We start from the raw sequence: 17,223 nt of genomic DNA on the forward strand, positions 1-17,223 counted from the left end.
TCAAGTACCATTTGAAAGGTTTACACTTAAGCTTTTTTCTGAGCTCCTTCCTCTGTGACACATCACCAATATCCACTCTGTAATCCTGTGTGTCAAATGTCACACCAGAAAGCATGATTTTCACAGTAACATTCTTATTCCTAAAAGAAATGTCATGAAATGAATGCTGGCTAAAACGGCTGTGTAAACTATAGTTTTTGTCAAAAACTTAAGTATGAGGTAATCCAAAAAATGTGATATAGATTTATATAGTGAACAGTTTTAATAGAATGACACATTTAGGGATAAAAAAGCCAACCACCAACAGGAAGCATCTATCCTGAAAAAATGGGAGGGATGGTTTGCCAGGTTCAAAAAAAGCTGAAGAAAGACATTCCTAAATTTATGCATGTAACTGGTAGTGTAAGGTAATTTTCATTATAAAGTAGTTTATAATATAGGCTATACATACTGAGGCTGTGGGATCAATTAACACTCCCTATTTTTCCATATAGAAATAAGCTTTAATGGATACATATTCTTGTGTTCAGGTCCATATTTATATCCTTGGAATGTTAGAGTAGCCTTGCAAGATTTGTGCCATTTCAACCATCTGTGTCCTTCTGAACAGGCTTTAAATCTCAAGCTGTTTGTTTACAGTGACTATTTGAACAAACTCCCCCTGCTGGTCAAAACCTTTATTGTCATTTAACTGTTTGTGATGCCCACTTGACTCCCTCGCAACAGTGTCAGCATTGAAATAGTCTGTGCCAGGAAAAGAAATAAAAACACAGCAATCAGATTTTTTGTGCGTCATTCATTCATCTAATCTGTTTCTGAATAATGTGTAGGTAATGTAATAGAAGTCTAACAGTGACAAAATAACTTGTCAGTATGATTTCAGTCAGTGTTTGAATAAATCTAATAGGACATGAGAAGAATATAGATGGCACCTTTCTGGGGGAGGAGGGGGGTGGGGATGGGGGTAGGGGTGAGGGTATGCCCCCCACACCCCCATCAGAGCGTTTCTGACAGTCGGGCGTTGCTTATGCATAAGATAAAAGCAACAATACAGCGTGTTTCTCTGCTCTGCTGTCCTTTCACACGGTAAGCACGTCTGTTATAGCCCGCGCTTCATAAATGTCTGTATGTCAGCGCTGATTATTCAAACCGTGTTTAAAACGTGACTCATTTGTTGTCCAATAACATTTCCTCTAAATTTGCAAAGTTACTGATTTAAAAATATACAGGGTGGGCCATTTATATGGATACACCGTAATAAAATGGGAATGGTTGGTGATATTAAAGTCCTGTTTGTGGCACATTAGTATATGTGAGGGGGCAAACTCCTCAAGATGGTGGTGACCATGGTGGCCATTTAGAAGTCGGCCATCTTGGATACAACTTTTGTTTTTTCAATAGGAAGAGGGCCATGTGACACATCAAACTTATTGGTAATGTCACAAGAAAAACAATGGTGTGCTTGGTTTCAATGCAACTTTATTCTTTCATGAGTTATTTACAAGTTTCTCTTTGTTCACAGCCATTGACATGTCGAAGAGGTTAACACGTGAGGAGCGGATCGAAATCGTGTTGATATCTGGTGAACGCAGTAACCAGGTCATTGCAGCAGATTTCAATGCAAGACACCCTACGAGACCACCCATCTCCCAGCTACAGTTAGCAAACTGCTTGCTAACTTTCATGAAACTGGTTCAGTGTTGGATTTGCCAAAATGTGGACGCAAGAAAACTGTCACTAATGAAGAAACATCAGTGGCTGTCCTAGCTTCATTCAGCAAGAGCCCACAGCGTAGCACTCGCCGCATGTCACTGGAGAGTGGCATTAGTCGAACATCCCTTCGGCGGATATTAGCTACTCACAAATGGCACCCTTACAAACTCCAGCTACTGCAGCATCTCAACGAGGATGACCCAGATCGGCGCACAGAATTTGCAGAATGGGCAAAACAAAAATTGGAACAGGACCCTCAGTTCACGCAGAAGATTCTGTTCAGTGATGAGGCAAACTTTTATGTGAATGGTGAAGTTAACAAACAAAACCACCGCCATTGGTCTGACACTAACCCACATTGGATGGATCCCTCCAAGACTGTTGGACCAACAAAAGTGATGGTTTGGTGTGGTATATGGGGTCCAACGATAGTGGGTCCATTCTTCATCAATGGAAACCTCAAGGCCACTGGATATTTGAAATTGCTACATGATGATGTGTTTCCCTCTTTATGCACTGAAGCTGGCACGTTCCCTGAGTTTTTCCAGCAAGATGGTGCACCACCACATTATGGGTGCCAGGTCCGAGCATTCCTAGATGTACAGTTTCCTGGAAAGTGGATTGGTCGTCGTGGGCCAGTTGAATGGCCCCCAAGGTCTCCCGATCTGACCCCCTTAGACTTTTATCTTTGGGGTCATCTGAAGGCCATTGTCTATGGTGTGAAGATACGAGATGTGCAGCACCTGAAACTACGGATACTGGAAGCCTGTGCTGGCATTTCTCCTGCGGTGTTGCTATCAGTGTGTGAAGAGTGGGAGAAGAGGGTTGCATTGACAATCCAACACAATGGGCAGCACATTGAACACATTATATAAGTGGTCAGAAACTTGTAAATAACTCATGAAAGAATAAAGTTACGTTGAAACCAAACACACCATTGTTTTTCTTGTGACATTTCCAATAAGTTTGATGTGTCACATGGCCCTCTTCCTATTGAAAAAACAAAAGTTGTATCCAAGATGGCCGACTTCTGAATGGCCACCATGGTCACCACCCATCTTGAAGAGTTTGCCCCCTCACATATACTAATGTGCCACAAACAGGACTTTAATATCACCAATGTTATGTCCCCTGGCTAGTCTAGGGGATTTGAAAGGACGAACATAAAGGTAAATAGTGAAGGAGGAGCCAAAATGGTAATTTTAAAAGGTTTATTTCATGCCAGAGTTGAAGTTCTAGTGCAGACTGAGAGTTAACTTCAGGGAGAGCCAAGGCCAACATAACAAACAAAACATCCCTGATATGAAAATAAAAGAAACTTACCTAACTCCAAAGAAAACAAAATATAGAACCTATAACCATAACCTACCTAACAACACATAAACAGGAGAAAACAGGGTGTCAGAACAAAAGGCAGCTCTCCCCTACAGGCAGTCTGCACATGAACACAAAAATGCACATACAAGTCACAAAGGCATGCAAGCCTGTACAGGTATGGCAAAATGGCCAGAGGGCACAGAAACACAGCTCCACAGGCCTTAAGTAGTGCTCTGCTGATTAACAATTAGCTGGACTCTGAGCAGCATCCAATCAGGACAGAGGAGGTGGAGCCTGGACAAAACATAAGGAGTTAGTTGAGAGAAGAAAACCAGCATCCTCCTGTGGGATGTAACAACCAACCATTCCCATTTTATTACAGTGTATCCATATAAGTGGCCCACCCTGTATATATCTATCTATGCTAACCTGGCAACATGAGTCTTACATCCCAATGTGTGACGTAATCCGTCAACTTTGATGCATGGCTTGGGCTAGGTCTCCTGGAGAGGGACAAAAGAGGCATGGGTGGGAATCCTTGTATCCTCTCGACTTGCTGCCTGAACTTCATGATCAGTCTTAAGTGACTAAAGAAGATGAATGAAGAAACATTTCTCACACTGTAATGCTACATTCAGGTGAACAGAATCAACTTTCTGGATTTCCTTACCTGGATGATTGAGTATGCATCAAGATAAGCTCACCATAGTTTAATGACCAATGAATCCTGCTTCTAGTACAATCCTTTAATTAAAATTAATAAATGAAGAATTCTTTATGTAATTGCATCACAGTCTATTCTGGGGTGCACCTTTACTGAGCTTAAAAAACAAACATAAGCCTCTTTCGTAAGTTCTTTTTATTTCCAAGTATTCCAGTATTTGAAATAAAATGTAAACATATCAGTTTTAATCCTCAGATCACTAATCCCTCAACTAATAACAGACATACATTCTATATGAGATAAGAATTGAGCCAACTTAACTGAAACAAAGGCCCAAATATGGTCCTATTTTTACTTGATGGGAAAAAAGTGCTGTGAGAGAGAAAGTACAAACCAGAGTACAACCCAAACACTTTAAACAATTCAAGTAATCCAATAAACAGAGTTGTTACACACTAATCTTACTCAGCTGTATTACAACATACCAACCCCAACCACCAGACATCACAAAGGTGAAGATGCATTTTAGTAAAGATTAGTTCATTATGAAAGCTGAACTTTGTAAAACTTCAGACGACCACACAAGAAAAAGCTGTTTAAACAGTAGCAATAAAAAATCCAAGTCCAGGAAAACAGTCATCGAGATTTCATTTATAGGGAAAATGTTTGTATTGCAATTTTATTATGCACTGCATTTCACAGAACATAAAACAGTCAGACCTCTGTTCCCTTTCAGGCATGCATCCTAATGTTAGTCATGATGATATGAAACATTTTTCCAGTGAAATGATGATCATTTGACATTACTTAATTTATTTTTCATTGATAATATAACAGACATAAGATCTATAAAAATACATGTCAAAACCTTTTAGCCACCCACTAGCCCCAAAAGGACAAATATAAACCATACATATTGCCTGTTAAACTACTGGAAAACCATGTACTACAAACCTGTAAGAGACAGATTAAATGTGTAATTAAACTAAAAACTAAAAAACATCATTTTATGATCTCTGATGTAGCTGAAACTTAAAGAATAAAACAACACTTTAAAACCCAAATTTCCAAGTTTTACCTTGGACAGAATATGTGAAGATGTCACTGAGGAAAACGGATTTGCTGTATAGTGTGCATAGCAGCATGAGATATGGTGTAGGCAAATGCAGTGCAATTCATGCCACTTCTAGTAAATGCCATATATACTTGACAACACCCTGCTGGAGTTTTACACCTGTGTAACTTTGCTTCAAATGTTGAGAAAGACTCAAATGATGAGCCTTGAGGAGAGTTAAAATACACTTTAAAAGGCTTTGATTATCTGTTTACTTTGCCATCTTTGACCTGTACATTCCTGTATTATAAGTTTCTGGTTTATAATTTCCAGGCATCGTTTTGTCTGTCTGTTCTTCAGTTCTTTGCCCTGGGAAAGAAAACAAAGTATTAAAAAATTCTGCCAATTTGTTTAGTTTTAAGACTAACAGTGCTCATTCAACCTGTTCTGAGATGCAGCAAATAACTTTGTAGTACCTGAGTGAAGTCCCAGTATATCCCCATTCCTTTCTGTATAGCCTCTTTACAGTTGTACAGGCCAGGCTCAGTTTCTTTTGTGCCAATGTCAGCTAAACATCGGTTGTCATTGTACTTATGTGACTTGATGCCACCAATGTAGAGCTCACCCGTTCCACGATAATATGTTAACTTAGAAAGAAAGAAATAGAGAGACACAGAGGTCAAAATGAGATTAGGATGTTAAAAATACTATCAAATGACAACAGCTTTGTAGAGCACAGGGTACAATAATTAGCTTCAGCCATTAAAATTTGTAATGACTACACCTAATTTGAATTTGGTTATTTCTGTTCTGTTGTCTTGCAATGGTACCTGCTTTCTCCACCAGTGCGTAAATTAAAAAGGTGATTTAATTTAAAAGTTATCAAGTTCTAGCCTAACATCCTGAGGTGTCTGAGGGAGAACATTCAGCACTTATTTTTATCTACAATAATTTTTAGTTTTGTTTTGAACTTCAATAACAAAAACAGAAAACAAACAAACAAATAAACAAAGAAAAAAACGTATCATATTCTTTCTTAACACACCAAACCCCACACCAACCACTCTCTAATTACCCCTCTCCCCCTCAAGTTACAGAAAGCCAGCTAGTGAAGGCGGACCAAATACAATTATACTGGTACAATTTATCTAATAAACCATAAGTCACTTCCTCATTAACAAGACCCGTTGTGCCGTAGTAAGAGCCAGGATAATCCATTTTTTAAGTCTTCATCAGAATGTTCTGTAGTTATACCAAGTATGGACAATTTTGGTGAGATACCAAATCTTCTTTTCAAAACACTGAAAATGACCTCCATGATCTTTTCCCACCAGTCCTGAAGTGCAGAACAGCTCCATAAGGCATGTAAAACCGAAAGATTTTGACCGTCACATCTCCAGCAATCGTCCGTACGGGCCAAGTTCCATTTATACAATTGTTGCAGTGTTCAGTGCCACCTATGGGTTATCTTAAGTTAGATAAATCTACTGCCTATTTCTTTATACATAGTATTAATGTTTTGGAGACATGAGTCCCATTCAACTGAAGATATGTCCAATGCCAGTTCCTGGGCCCAATAGCCCTTAAGTTTAAGAAGAGGATCAACTAACCAATCCTGCAATAAATAATAAATCTCAGAAGTGATACCTTTACCCAAGGATGATCTCGAGAGCAGTACTTCTACTGGGCTGCCCATAGGACAACTCAAGGGGGTTCCCAGCCACTTTGATAGTGAGCTGTGTATTTGAACATATCTCCAGAATTGATTAAGCTGCTCCACAACTTGATCAAAGCTTAAAAAACATTTGGTCCCACAGTCAAACAAATCTGACACATAGAGGATGCCTGCCTCATGCCACTCTAGCCAGTCAACCGGTGTCCCTCCAATTAAATTATAGAAAGCTTTGGCAGATTTATATCAGTAAAGAACGATTCAAATTCACGTTTGTCTAAACTACCTTGTGTAGAGCAAAGATTATTGTAAAAGGCCCTGAATTCATCATTTATCTGTCTGGTAGAAGTTTAAATAACCCCGTCCGATTGTCGAATGCCCGGGATATGGTTCATACTGTCTTTCTGTTTAAGATGATGTAAACAGCTTGGCTTTTCTCCCATTTCCCAATACGCTTGATTCATACAAAAAAAAAAAGCAAATTCTGCCTTTTTGTCTGCCTGAGGGAGAACATTTAGCACTTATAACCTCAGTTATGATGAATGTTATTGCGTCCAGGGACACAGTGTATTGAAAATAGGAATTTAGTGTACACGCAAACAATTTTATGTTGGATATTGAATTCATGGTGCACGATCCCAGTGAATTTTGTAATAAATAAATATCTTGCATTCTATAGTTCTCATGGTCTGTCAGTCCTCAATGGTTAACGTGCCTTTTTGTTGTGTTTTTGTCAACTTCCCTCCTGGTCCACTGCTTCCCTCTGTGTGTGTGTGTGTGTGTGTGTGTGTGTGTGTGTGTGTGTGTGTGTGTGTGTGTGTGTGTGTGTGTGTGTGTGTTGGTTTGTGGGTAATGCCAGGCCTGAGATGTTCCAGCACTAAAGCCAGCCACACCTGTCGTCAATCAGGATTCACCTGCTACTACTGATGGTCTCTGTCAGCAGCTCGCTACTTAACGGAGTGACTGGACTTCAGTCGGTGCTGGATTGTTGAGTGACACAGTCAGTACAGTCCCGGCTCTGAGGTGACCCTATCTTTGTCCTTTGTCTTAGAGAAATGTTTAACTAATTTTCATGTCTTGCTTTGCCAGGAACCTGGAAAGGGGAGTTTCGGTGGGAGCTGAGCATGGCTGCAAATATTGTGTTTGGATTTCACCTTGCAGTTTTTGGGAGTTTGGAAGGAATCAGGGTTTTGGCGCCTGTCTACACCTCACTGTTTATTTTTCACTGTAAACAGGAAGGCCTGCATTTGAGTCCTGATCTTGCCTGAAACCTCACATAAATATATTCATAATTAAATTTCTTTTTTAAATTTATTGCGTTAAAAATATATTGTGCTGTGCAATTTGTTTAGGTAGTTGGAGGAGGAGGGATGAGATTCACGCTGAAAGTAGTTTGAAAAACTCACAAATATGTATCAAATGTGACACAGCAGGCTTTAAAAGGTTAAATCGGTTTTTGGTGTTTTTTCTTCTTATTTCAACTTCACAACTGCACTGCCTCATAATCAACAACGTCATGACATGACATGATTATAAGGCACTTCACTTACTTGAGGTCCATAGTAGTAGCAATTGTAGGCAACAGGTGTGTGACCTGGTACTGAACCTTGGTCTATGCACATGTCAGCATCAAGGTTCTTCATCTGTCATTAACAGAACATTATGAATATTACAAATGGATACATGCAAATCACCAAATACACTGATTCCCACACATCCTGTAGGACTCCACTGTACCAAATATGCGAAGCAACAGAGAAAAGTAAACTTACTCCTCCATATGCGAGTAGGTCGTCCCAGGGATCCAGCTTAGGATACACATTATCCAGGTACCATTTGAAAGGTTTACAGTTCAGCCTTTCTCTGAGTTTCTTCCTCTCTGAAATGTCGCCTATGTCAATTCCATGATTCTGCAGGAACAAAGAAAAGATGTGAAGATAGATTGTGACTGAAGAAGAATTTGAAGAACGATTTTCCTTAAATGTCGATGTTAAAAACACAAAGAGCACTCAAAGCCTGATATCGCCTCATGATGCTGTGAACAGGAGAATGAAATATCCTTTAGAGAAAACATAATTTGCTGTTTGTGTCAGTGCCTCAAAACACCTCAAATGGCAAATTCCAAGCCAAGTTAACGTTGTGCTTGTATTCATCCATCCAGATCTCTGCAACTCTGAGGGCATTTCTCTTCATGGCAGGAGCCAGGTCAGGCATGTAGGGCTTGTGGGCCCTCTCGATGTGGGCGATCTTGGAACATGGAACAACTTCAACACTGCCTCCACATGTCCATACCTACATGAAAAAAGTGTACTGTAAAATTTAGATAATTGATCACTCATGACTGTGCATGAGTAAAAAAGTTTTGATGCATTCATCCAGGTAAGTAAATCTCCAAAGGTTGAATCTGTTCATCTGGACGTAGCGTTTTGTGGGAGAAACGTTTTGTCACTCATCCAAGTAACTTCTTCAGTCTCAGCTGACTGCAGGTTTCCCCAATCTCATAAATAGTACATTTGCATAATGACTGAAACCAGCCCGCTGAAGGAACAATGGGCTGGAAAGTCAGTTCCTTCATTCTGATTATGCAAATTCTCATGACCATTGATCAACAACAACTGATCAAAGCCCACTGATCAATAGCCATGAGTACCATTCACAGAGAGTTGCGGAATGGCTGCAATCACAGCATTGTAAGATGGTGACAGATGTACCATTAGGCCCCATCTCCTCGATTCAGAGATGGTCTTTCCCTCCTTGACTCCGCGCTCAAACCAACGTTCCTCCCTGTCCAGGATGTGTACATCCTCATCCTTGAAAGAGTGTCCACTGGCCTGTAGGTGTAAATAGACTGCAGAGTCCTGGCCTGACGAGGTAGCTCTTCTGTGTTGTGCCATCCGCTTCACCAGAGGTTGTTTGGTTTCCCCGATGTACAAATCCTGGCAATCCTCCTGGCACTTAGCGTACAGTATGTTACTCTGTTTGTGTCGGGGGACCCGATCCTTGGGGTGGACCAATTTTTGGCGCAGCGTGTTTTGGGGTTTAAAAGCCACAGAGACACAGTGTTTAGAAAGAATGCGTTTTAACTGTTCCGATACGCCTGACATGTACGGGATCACTACAGGTTTTCGCTTAGTCAGTGGTTGTCCTCTCCTGGATCGGCTGGAGCTTTCTTTACATGCCTTCCCAGCTTTGACAAATGTCCAGCTGGGATAACCACATTTATCTTGATGTGATGTTCTTCTGCCTCCCTGGCCACTGTGTCTGTGGGGATGGTGTTCGCTCTATGTTGTAGCGTCCTGATGACACCTAGTTGATGATGAGAGTCAAACCTTAGATACTGATCCGTATGTGTAGGTTTCCGGTACACGTCAGCTTTTAGATGTCCCCCATTACTGATGGAAATCTCACAGTCTAAGAAGGCCAACCTGCCACTTTTCATATCCTCCCTGGTGAATTTGATGTGTCGGTCCACCGAGTTAATGTAATCCGTGAATTGTGGTACGTCCGGAGATTTGATTTTCACCCAGGTGTCATCCACATACCTGAACCAAATCACACTAGTGGAACTGATCACAGCCACAGAAACAGCAATTCGAAACAACAATATTGCAGAAGTGGAAGCAGGGCAACTATGGACAAAGGTTTCGGCCTGTCTCAACAATGCAAAGCCCCCAGCATTCAACATCAGCTTGGAGGAGAGGAAGGCACTCACATCACTTAGTAATGACAACAACATCCTTCTGGCAGACCAGGGTAGGTGCACAGTTTTGTCAAACCAGAAAGACTATCTTGAGAAACTTTTGTCACTGCTCAGTGATGAAAATACTTATGAGCCCCTGAAACGAGACCCAGGAAGTGGTTACAGGAAGAGGGTGATAGACTGTCTGAAGCAGTTAGAACAAGACAAGGCTATTGACCGGACCTCATACCACAGACTATACCCAGGGGAATCTACACCAAGTCTGTATGGTTTACTGAAGATACATAAACAGGGTGCACCTTTAAGACCGATTGTATGATCAACTCGGTCACCTATAACATCTCTAAGTTTCTGGCTTCGATCCTCAACCCGCTGGTGAGCAGCTCTGAACACCACATCCAGAACACCCTGGATTTTGTTGAGAAGGTGAGAGATGTCGTTATGGAGGCAGATGAAACCATGGTCTCGTACGATGTTACATCTCTCTTCACTTGCATCCCAGTCATGGAAGCGTTGGAGGTAGTTCGTAAGGGATTACAGGATGACCCCAACCTCAGCAACAGGACCACTCTCAGCATCGACCAAGTGTGTTTGAACTGTGTCTTCATTCCACCTACTTCACATACAAGGGTCAGTTCTACAGGCAGAAACATGGGTGTGCCATGGGCTCCCCAGTTTCACCCACCATGGCCAATTTGTACATGGAAGAAGTGGAAAAGAGGGCTTTGCTATCCTACCCTGGAACACCACTAAGCCATTGCAAATTTGCTTCTTTTTTTTTCATATAAGAATTTGCTTTTTTTCATATAAATCAAGCATATTGGGAAATGGGAGAAAAGCCGAACTGTTTATATCGTCTTAAACAGAAACACAGTATGAACCATATCCCGGGCATTTGACAATCGGACGGGGTTATTTCAACTTCTATCAGACAGATAAATGATGAATTCAGGGTCTCCTGAATTAAGGTCCCCCGACACAAACAGAGTAACATAGTGTACGCTGTTAAGTGCCAGGAGGATTTCTAGGATTTATACATCGGGGAAACCAAACAACCTCTAGCGAAGCGGATGGCACTACACAGAAGAGCTACCTCGTCAGGCCAGGACTCTGCAGTCTATTTACACCTACAGGCCAGTGGACACTCTTTCAAGGATGAGGATGTACACATCCTGGACAGGGAGGAACGCTGGTTTGAGCGCGGAGTCAAGGAGGGAAAGACCATCTCTGAATCGAGGAGATGGGGCCTAAGGGTACATCTGTCACCATCTTACAATGCTGTGATTGCAGCCATTCCGCAACTCTCTGTGAATGGTACTCATGGCTATTGATCAGTGGTCTTTGATCAGTTGTTGTTGATCAATGGTCATAAGAATTTGCATAATCAGAATGAAGGAACTGACTTCCCAGCCCATTTTTCCTTCAGCGGGCTGGTTTCAGTCATTATGCAAATGTACTGTTTATAAGATTGGGGAAACCTGCAGTCAGCTGAGACTGAAGAAGTCACTTGGATGAGTGACAAAACGTTTCTCCCACTGAAAACGCTACGTCCAGATGAACAGAATCAACCTTTGGAGAGAAGGGTAAAAAAGGCATTTTAAGAGATCCGTCGACTATAACAAAATCCAGCAGGTCCAGCTCCACAACTATTCTTTAAAATCATTATTATGTAAGAGAATGTTATAACTCTATGTGAGGTTTACTCACACGAATTCCCAGCTCAACATTTTCTCCACCATACACTTTCATTCCTTCATCAAGGCCTCCAATTTCCCCCAGAAACTTTCTATCAGCAACCAGGATCCCCATGACAGATGGACTCCTAAAGTCAAAGAAAAGAACTCTATTTTACAACTACTTTATATTGTTATTATTATTAAAATAATTATTGATGTATGATAACAATAGAGTTAATAATGCTGTTATATTGGTTAAACACTGATTTCAATTGAACTTACTTCCCAGGCAGTGAACCGTCATTAAGTTTGTAATACTCGGGTGTAAAACTCTCATACATGCACCACAGAGCCCAGTCGAAGGCGTGTGCACTGGGATAATATTTAGTCACCTTGAGATCATCAAAGCTGACTTTATCAAACACCGGGGAAACCACCACAGTTCTGTCAGCTTTAATCTGTGTCAGCAGAGGTTCAGCCCTGTATGAAGGAGGGGAAAAACATTACATGCAAGAAGTGGAAGTTAGACGCTTAAAGACTTAAATGTGAGCACACACCTAGCTATCGCACTTAAAAAAATGTCCTGATAACGGAAAATATAACACCTAAACAAGTGAATGAAAACATGCACTTTTGTTCCTACCACATCTCATGGACTTCAATGTGTGCGTCCAGGATGGCCACCACGTCAGCAGTAGCAGCCCTCCACCCGGATGCTCTTGCTGAAGCGAGACCTCTCTGCTCACTGTGCCTCACTCTCACAATACGGAGATTAGGATTTTCCTGCTCAAGCAACTTCAGATACATGTCAAGGTCACCCTTCAGATTTTCTGGATGGAAAAGAGAAAATTATTCTTTGTAGAATTTGTTTTGCTGTTCCCTGAGTTTTCGGCTGGGTCAGGGATACTATAGTAAGTGATTTAAACCTCTGCCTGCAACAGACTGGAGACCCATTCAGAGTGTACACTGTCTCTTGCTGTATGACAAGTAGGAGAGGCTTCAGCCATCCTGTGACCCTGAACTAGATAAGCAGAAGAAACTGGCTGGCTGGATGAATTTAAATCAACCAAGCAAGAAAACTGGTTTGACCACAAACGTGTGTGACATGTCACAGCCTCTGCAGGAGAAGTGCATTTACAGTTTTAAAATCAGTTTTAAAGGTTAACTGATCAGAGTGATCAACTGTATTGGAATTCAGAGCTTTTTCAATAGCTTAATTAGCTATTTGTACATAGCTTGTGAATGATTAGAAGTGTTTTGTACATCTAACAGATAATCTTCTCTTAGCTTTCAATGATTAGCTTGAACTGATGACATATACAGGAAAGGATTGTGAGAGGCATGTACATAAGACAACAGGTACATTATCAGTCTGTCTGTGAAGGTTCTCAGTCATCCAGGTCATCGTAGTTTAAGGAGCTTGGAAAGAAAAAGCGTCTGGACTTCTTTAAGATGCTTGAAGACGTTTCACCTCTCATCCGAGAAGCTTCTTCAGTTCTAAGGGTCAAATGGTGGAGAGTCCCAGATTTAAACCCAGTGGGAGTTTCCCCCCCAAAAAGGGACAAAGGAACCCCTGATGATCCTCTACCTAATCAAATGAGCCAAGGTGTGAAAACGCGTGTGGGTCACAATCAGCCAGAGTTTAGGGTGAGCTCATTGTGAAACCTGGCCCCACCCTATCATGTGATTTCCTGAGGTCAGATGGCCCAGGATGTGAGTGGGTGTTAAGGTGTCTGGGAAGGGATCTCAAAACTGGATTATAGATGGCAGACAGTTGGTGTCGTAAACCACCGCCTCTGTTCAAAGATGGTCGCTCACAGTGGACATAGATGGCCTCTTTCACTCCTCTTTCAAACCATCTGTCCTTTCTGTCCAAAATGTGAACATTGGCATCCTCGAAAGAGTGACCTTTGTCCTTAAGATGCAGATGGACTGCTGAGTCTTGTCCTGTGGAGGTGGCTCTTCTATGTTGTGCCATGCGCTTGTGAAGTGGCTGTTTGGTCTCTCCAATGTAGAGGTCTGGGCATTCCTCGCTGCACTGTACAGCATACACCACGTTGTTAAGTCTGTGTTTTGGAGTTTTGTCTTTCGGGTGAACCAGTTTTTGTCTGGGTGTGTTGCTGGGTCTGAAATGCACCGAGATGTCGTGCTTGGAGAAGACTCTCCTGAGTTTCTCTGATACACCGGCTACATAGGGGATGAGAACATTGTTGCGTCGGTCTTTCTTATCCTCCCTCGCTGGTGTCTGATCTGACTTTACGACTTACGACACCAACTGTCTGCCATCTATAATCCAGTTTTGAGATCCCTTCCCAGATGCCTTAACACCCACTCACACCCTGGGCCATCTGACCTCAGGAAATCACATGATAGGGTGGGGCCAGGTTTCACAATGAGCTCACCCTAAACTCTGGCTGATTGTGACCCACACCCGTTTTCACATCTTGGCTCATGTGATTAGGTAGAGGATCATCAGGGGTTCCTTTGTCCCTCTTTGGGGGGGGGAAACTCCCACTAGGTTTAAATCTGGGACTCTCCACCATTTGACCCTTAGAACTGAAGAAGCTTCTTGTATGAAACGTCTTCAAGCAACTTAAAGAAGTCCAGACACTTTTCTTTCCAAGCTCCTTACTTACAAATTACTGTACTCATTTGCAGTAATTTGAATGGCCAATAATTTGATTTGTTTTTTAAAATAACCAACTTACCATTAGAACTATGGTCATCCACCATTATTATCTCCTTCAGCAGGTTTTTAGGAGTGCGGTCGATGATGCTGCGCAGGGCTCTTTGGAGAACAGACAGGGCTTCATCCAGGTAGATGAGCACCACACTGAGACTTGGCAGGTCCTTGGGGTAACTCTTTTTCAAACACCTATTTATTAAAAAGAATTATATGAAATACTACTGTATTTGATCAGAAATTGAAATATTTTAGCAGGAAATGAACTGGGTGGAGTTAATCGTTTGGGTTTTTGTCTTTGAATGTACACGAGACAGAATGAAAGATTAAAATCATATAAAACAAAAAAGTTGTACCGAGGATCTCTGGTATCTGGAAGAGGTCGATCCAGAGGGAGGCGGTCGCTCAGAAAAACATTGTACCCATACTTCTCATACAGGCTCTGAGCCTCTCTTTGGTCATCCTCAGAGAAATCTTCCCCCCATTTCTTGAACAAGGCAGAGTTAGGGAACAGTTTTTCAGACTTTTTCATTTGAGCTGCCTCATTTTGGGGTTGGATATTTGCATCATTTTCCTTCTGCTTCTCTGCTTGCTGTTGGACCTCTGCTGGTTTTCTGTGTCTGTGGCTGTCTTCTTCTAACATCTTCTGCATGACATCCTGCTTTTTCTCAAAACGTCTGAGTGCATCGTCTTCAGTAGAAAACAACATGAGCAAAAACATGATCAAGGAAATGGAACAGTTAATATTCCTACTAAACAGAACAAACACAATGCACAAAATAATGTGAAAATTACAACATAAAACACTTTTATAGTAAAGGTACAAACACCTGTGTTATAATTTGACCTCATCTGTCATTAATAATGTGCAAAAGTTCAGTTAAAAGTTATTTATCTTTTTTTCATAACTACACATGTTGTCATTCCATGACAGTCTTTTATATTTTTTCTTTCTTTTTAATAAATATTTTTAAATGTTACGTCTTCAATACATGTGCAGCCAATACCCTTTACTGCCTCTCAACCTATTTGTACTATTTCAACTTCTTTTATTACTGGATCTCTCTTTATTTGTGGTGCAAATACTATGGGTACCATGAAATCATAAGTAATATTTATATGTGACAGAACTCACTTAGATTGCTGATGCTTGTCTCCAGGTTGGAAAAACTCCAGAACATCTGCGATGTGCTTAAATCTTTATCGGTATCTACACCATGTTGGTATCCATTCTTCAGAAACATGACCAAAGAGAGGAGGCCGACTATGGTCCCCAGTAAATAGAATGGCCGCTTTTGCCACGTTCCCCTCATAGTGATAACACACTGGCCTCCTAGTCAGCAAAATAAAACTTTAGACTTAGAAATAAATTGAACTTAGCTGCTAAACTGGTGCGATCGAGTAGTTGTACCGACTGTGGTGCACTTACATTCAGCTGAGAATGATCCCAAGTAAGAACAATAGCCGGTTTATCCACGCTACCCTCATAATGATAACTCATGGAATGCCTAACGAGATAATAACACCTCAGAGAACACGTAAGGTAAGCTCAGCTACTGATCTGACGGGATCGACTAGTTTGTACTTGCAGTACTTTGCAGTTGCATATAACTTGCATTAAACGCCTTGGTTTTTTAGATACTGCTTAATGAAAAGACAACTGTTATTTGGATATACTTTCAGTATATTGTATTCTTCAGTTTACTAGCTGTTAATTGTTAACTGTCTGGGTAACATGTAATTTCTGTTGTCTCAGTACTTGATGTCTGAGCATATTTGCTGCAGATTAGAAATGCAGAGCTAAACATACAGTCAGGTCCATAAATATTGGGACATCGACACAATTCTAACATTTTTGGCTCTATACACAACCACAATGGATTCCAAATGAAACGAACAAGATGTGCTTTAACTGCAGACTGCCAGCTTTTATTTGAGGGTATTTACATCCAAATCAGGTGAACGGTATAGGAATTATGACAGTTTGTATATGTGCCTCCCACTTCTTAAGGGACCAAAAGTAATGGGACAATTGGCTTCTCAGCTGTTCCATGGCCAGGTGTGTGTTATTCCCTCATTACCCCAATTACAATGAACAAATAAAAGGTCCAGAGTTCATTTCAAGTGTGCTGTTTGCTTTTTGAACCTGTTGCTGTCAACTGCCAGGATGAGATCCAAAGAGCTGTCACTACCAGTGAAGCAAGCCATCATTAGGCTGAAAAAACAAAACAAACCCATCAGAGAGATAGCAAAAACATCAGGCGTGGCCAAAACAACTGTTTAGAACATTCCCAAAAAGAAGGAACGCACTGGTGAGCTCAGCAACACCAAAAGACTAGGAAGACCACGGAACACAACTGTGGTGGATGACCAAAGAATCCTTTCCCTGGTGAAGAAAACACCCTTCACAACAGTTGGCCAGATCAAGAACACTCTCTAGGAGGCAGGTGTATGTGCGTCAGAGTCAACAATCAAGAGAAGACTCCACCAGTGTGAATACAGAGGGTTCACCACAAGATGTAATCCTTTGGTGAGCCCCAAAAACAGGCAGGCCAGATTAGAGTTTGCCAAACGACATCTGAAAAAGCCGTCGCAGTTCTGGAACAACATCCTATGGACAGATGAGACCAACATCAACTTGTACCAGAGTGATGGGAAGAGAAGTATGGAGAAGGAAAGAAACTGCTCATGATCCTAAGCATACCACCTCATCAATGAAGCATTGGGGTGGAAGTGTCATGGCG

General features: G+C 41.3%; 1 protein-coding gene across 1 annotated transcript; it reads right to left on the minus strand.

Annotated features, from left to right (window-relative positions):
- Positions 1-4,997: 4,997 nt before the first annotated feature.
- Positions 4,998-15,792, minus strand: LOC134632501 (probable polypeptide N-acetylgalactosaminyltransferase 8). Its single transcript, XM_063481233.1, has 11 exons — positions 15,615-15,792; positions 14,836-15,169; positions 14,505-14,671; positions 12,440-12,626; positions 12,079-12,276; positions 11,828-11,942; positions 8,527-8,712; positions 8,193-8,330; positions 7,971-8,063; positions 5,225-5,395; positions 4,998-5,117 (listed from the first exon to the last, which is right to left on the minus strand). Exons 1-11 carry the CDS (start codon positions 15,790-15,792, stop codon positions 4,998-5,000), a joined length of 1,887 nt encoding a protein of 628 aa, XP_063337303.1.
- Between the last annotated feature and the right edge of the window lie 1,431 nt (positions 15,793-17,223).

This window comes from Pelmatolapia mariae, linkage group LG7 (assembly GCF_036321145.2).
Source record: "Pelmatolapia mariae isolate MD_Pm_ZW linkage group LG7, Pm_UMD_F_2, whole genome shotgun sequence".
Classification (NCBI taxonomy): domain Eukaryota; kingdom Metazoa; phylum Chordata; class Actinopteri; order Cichliformes; family Cichlidae; genus Pelmatolapia; species Pelmatolapia mariae.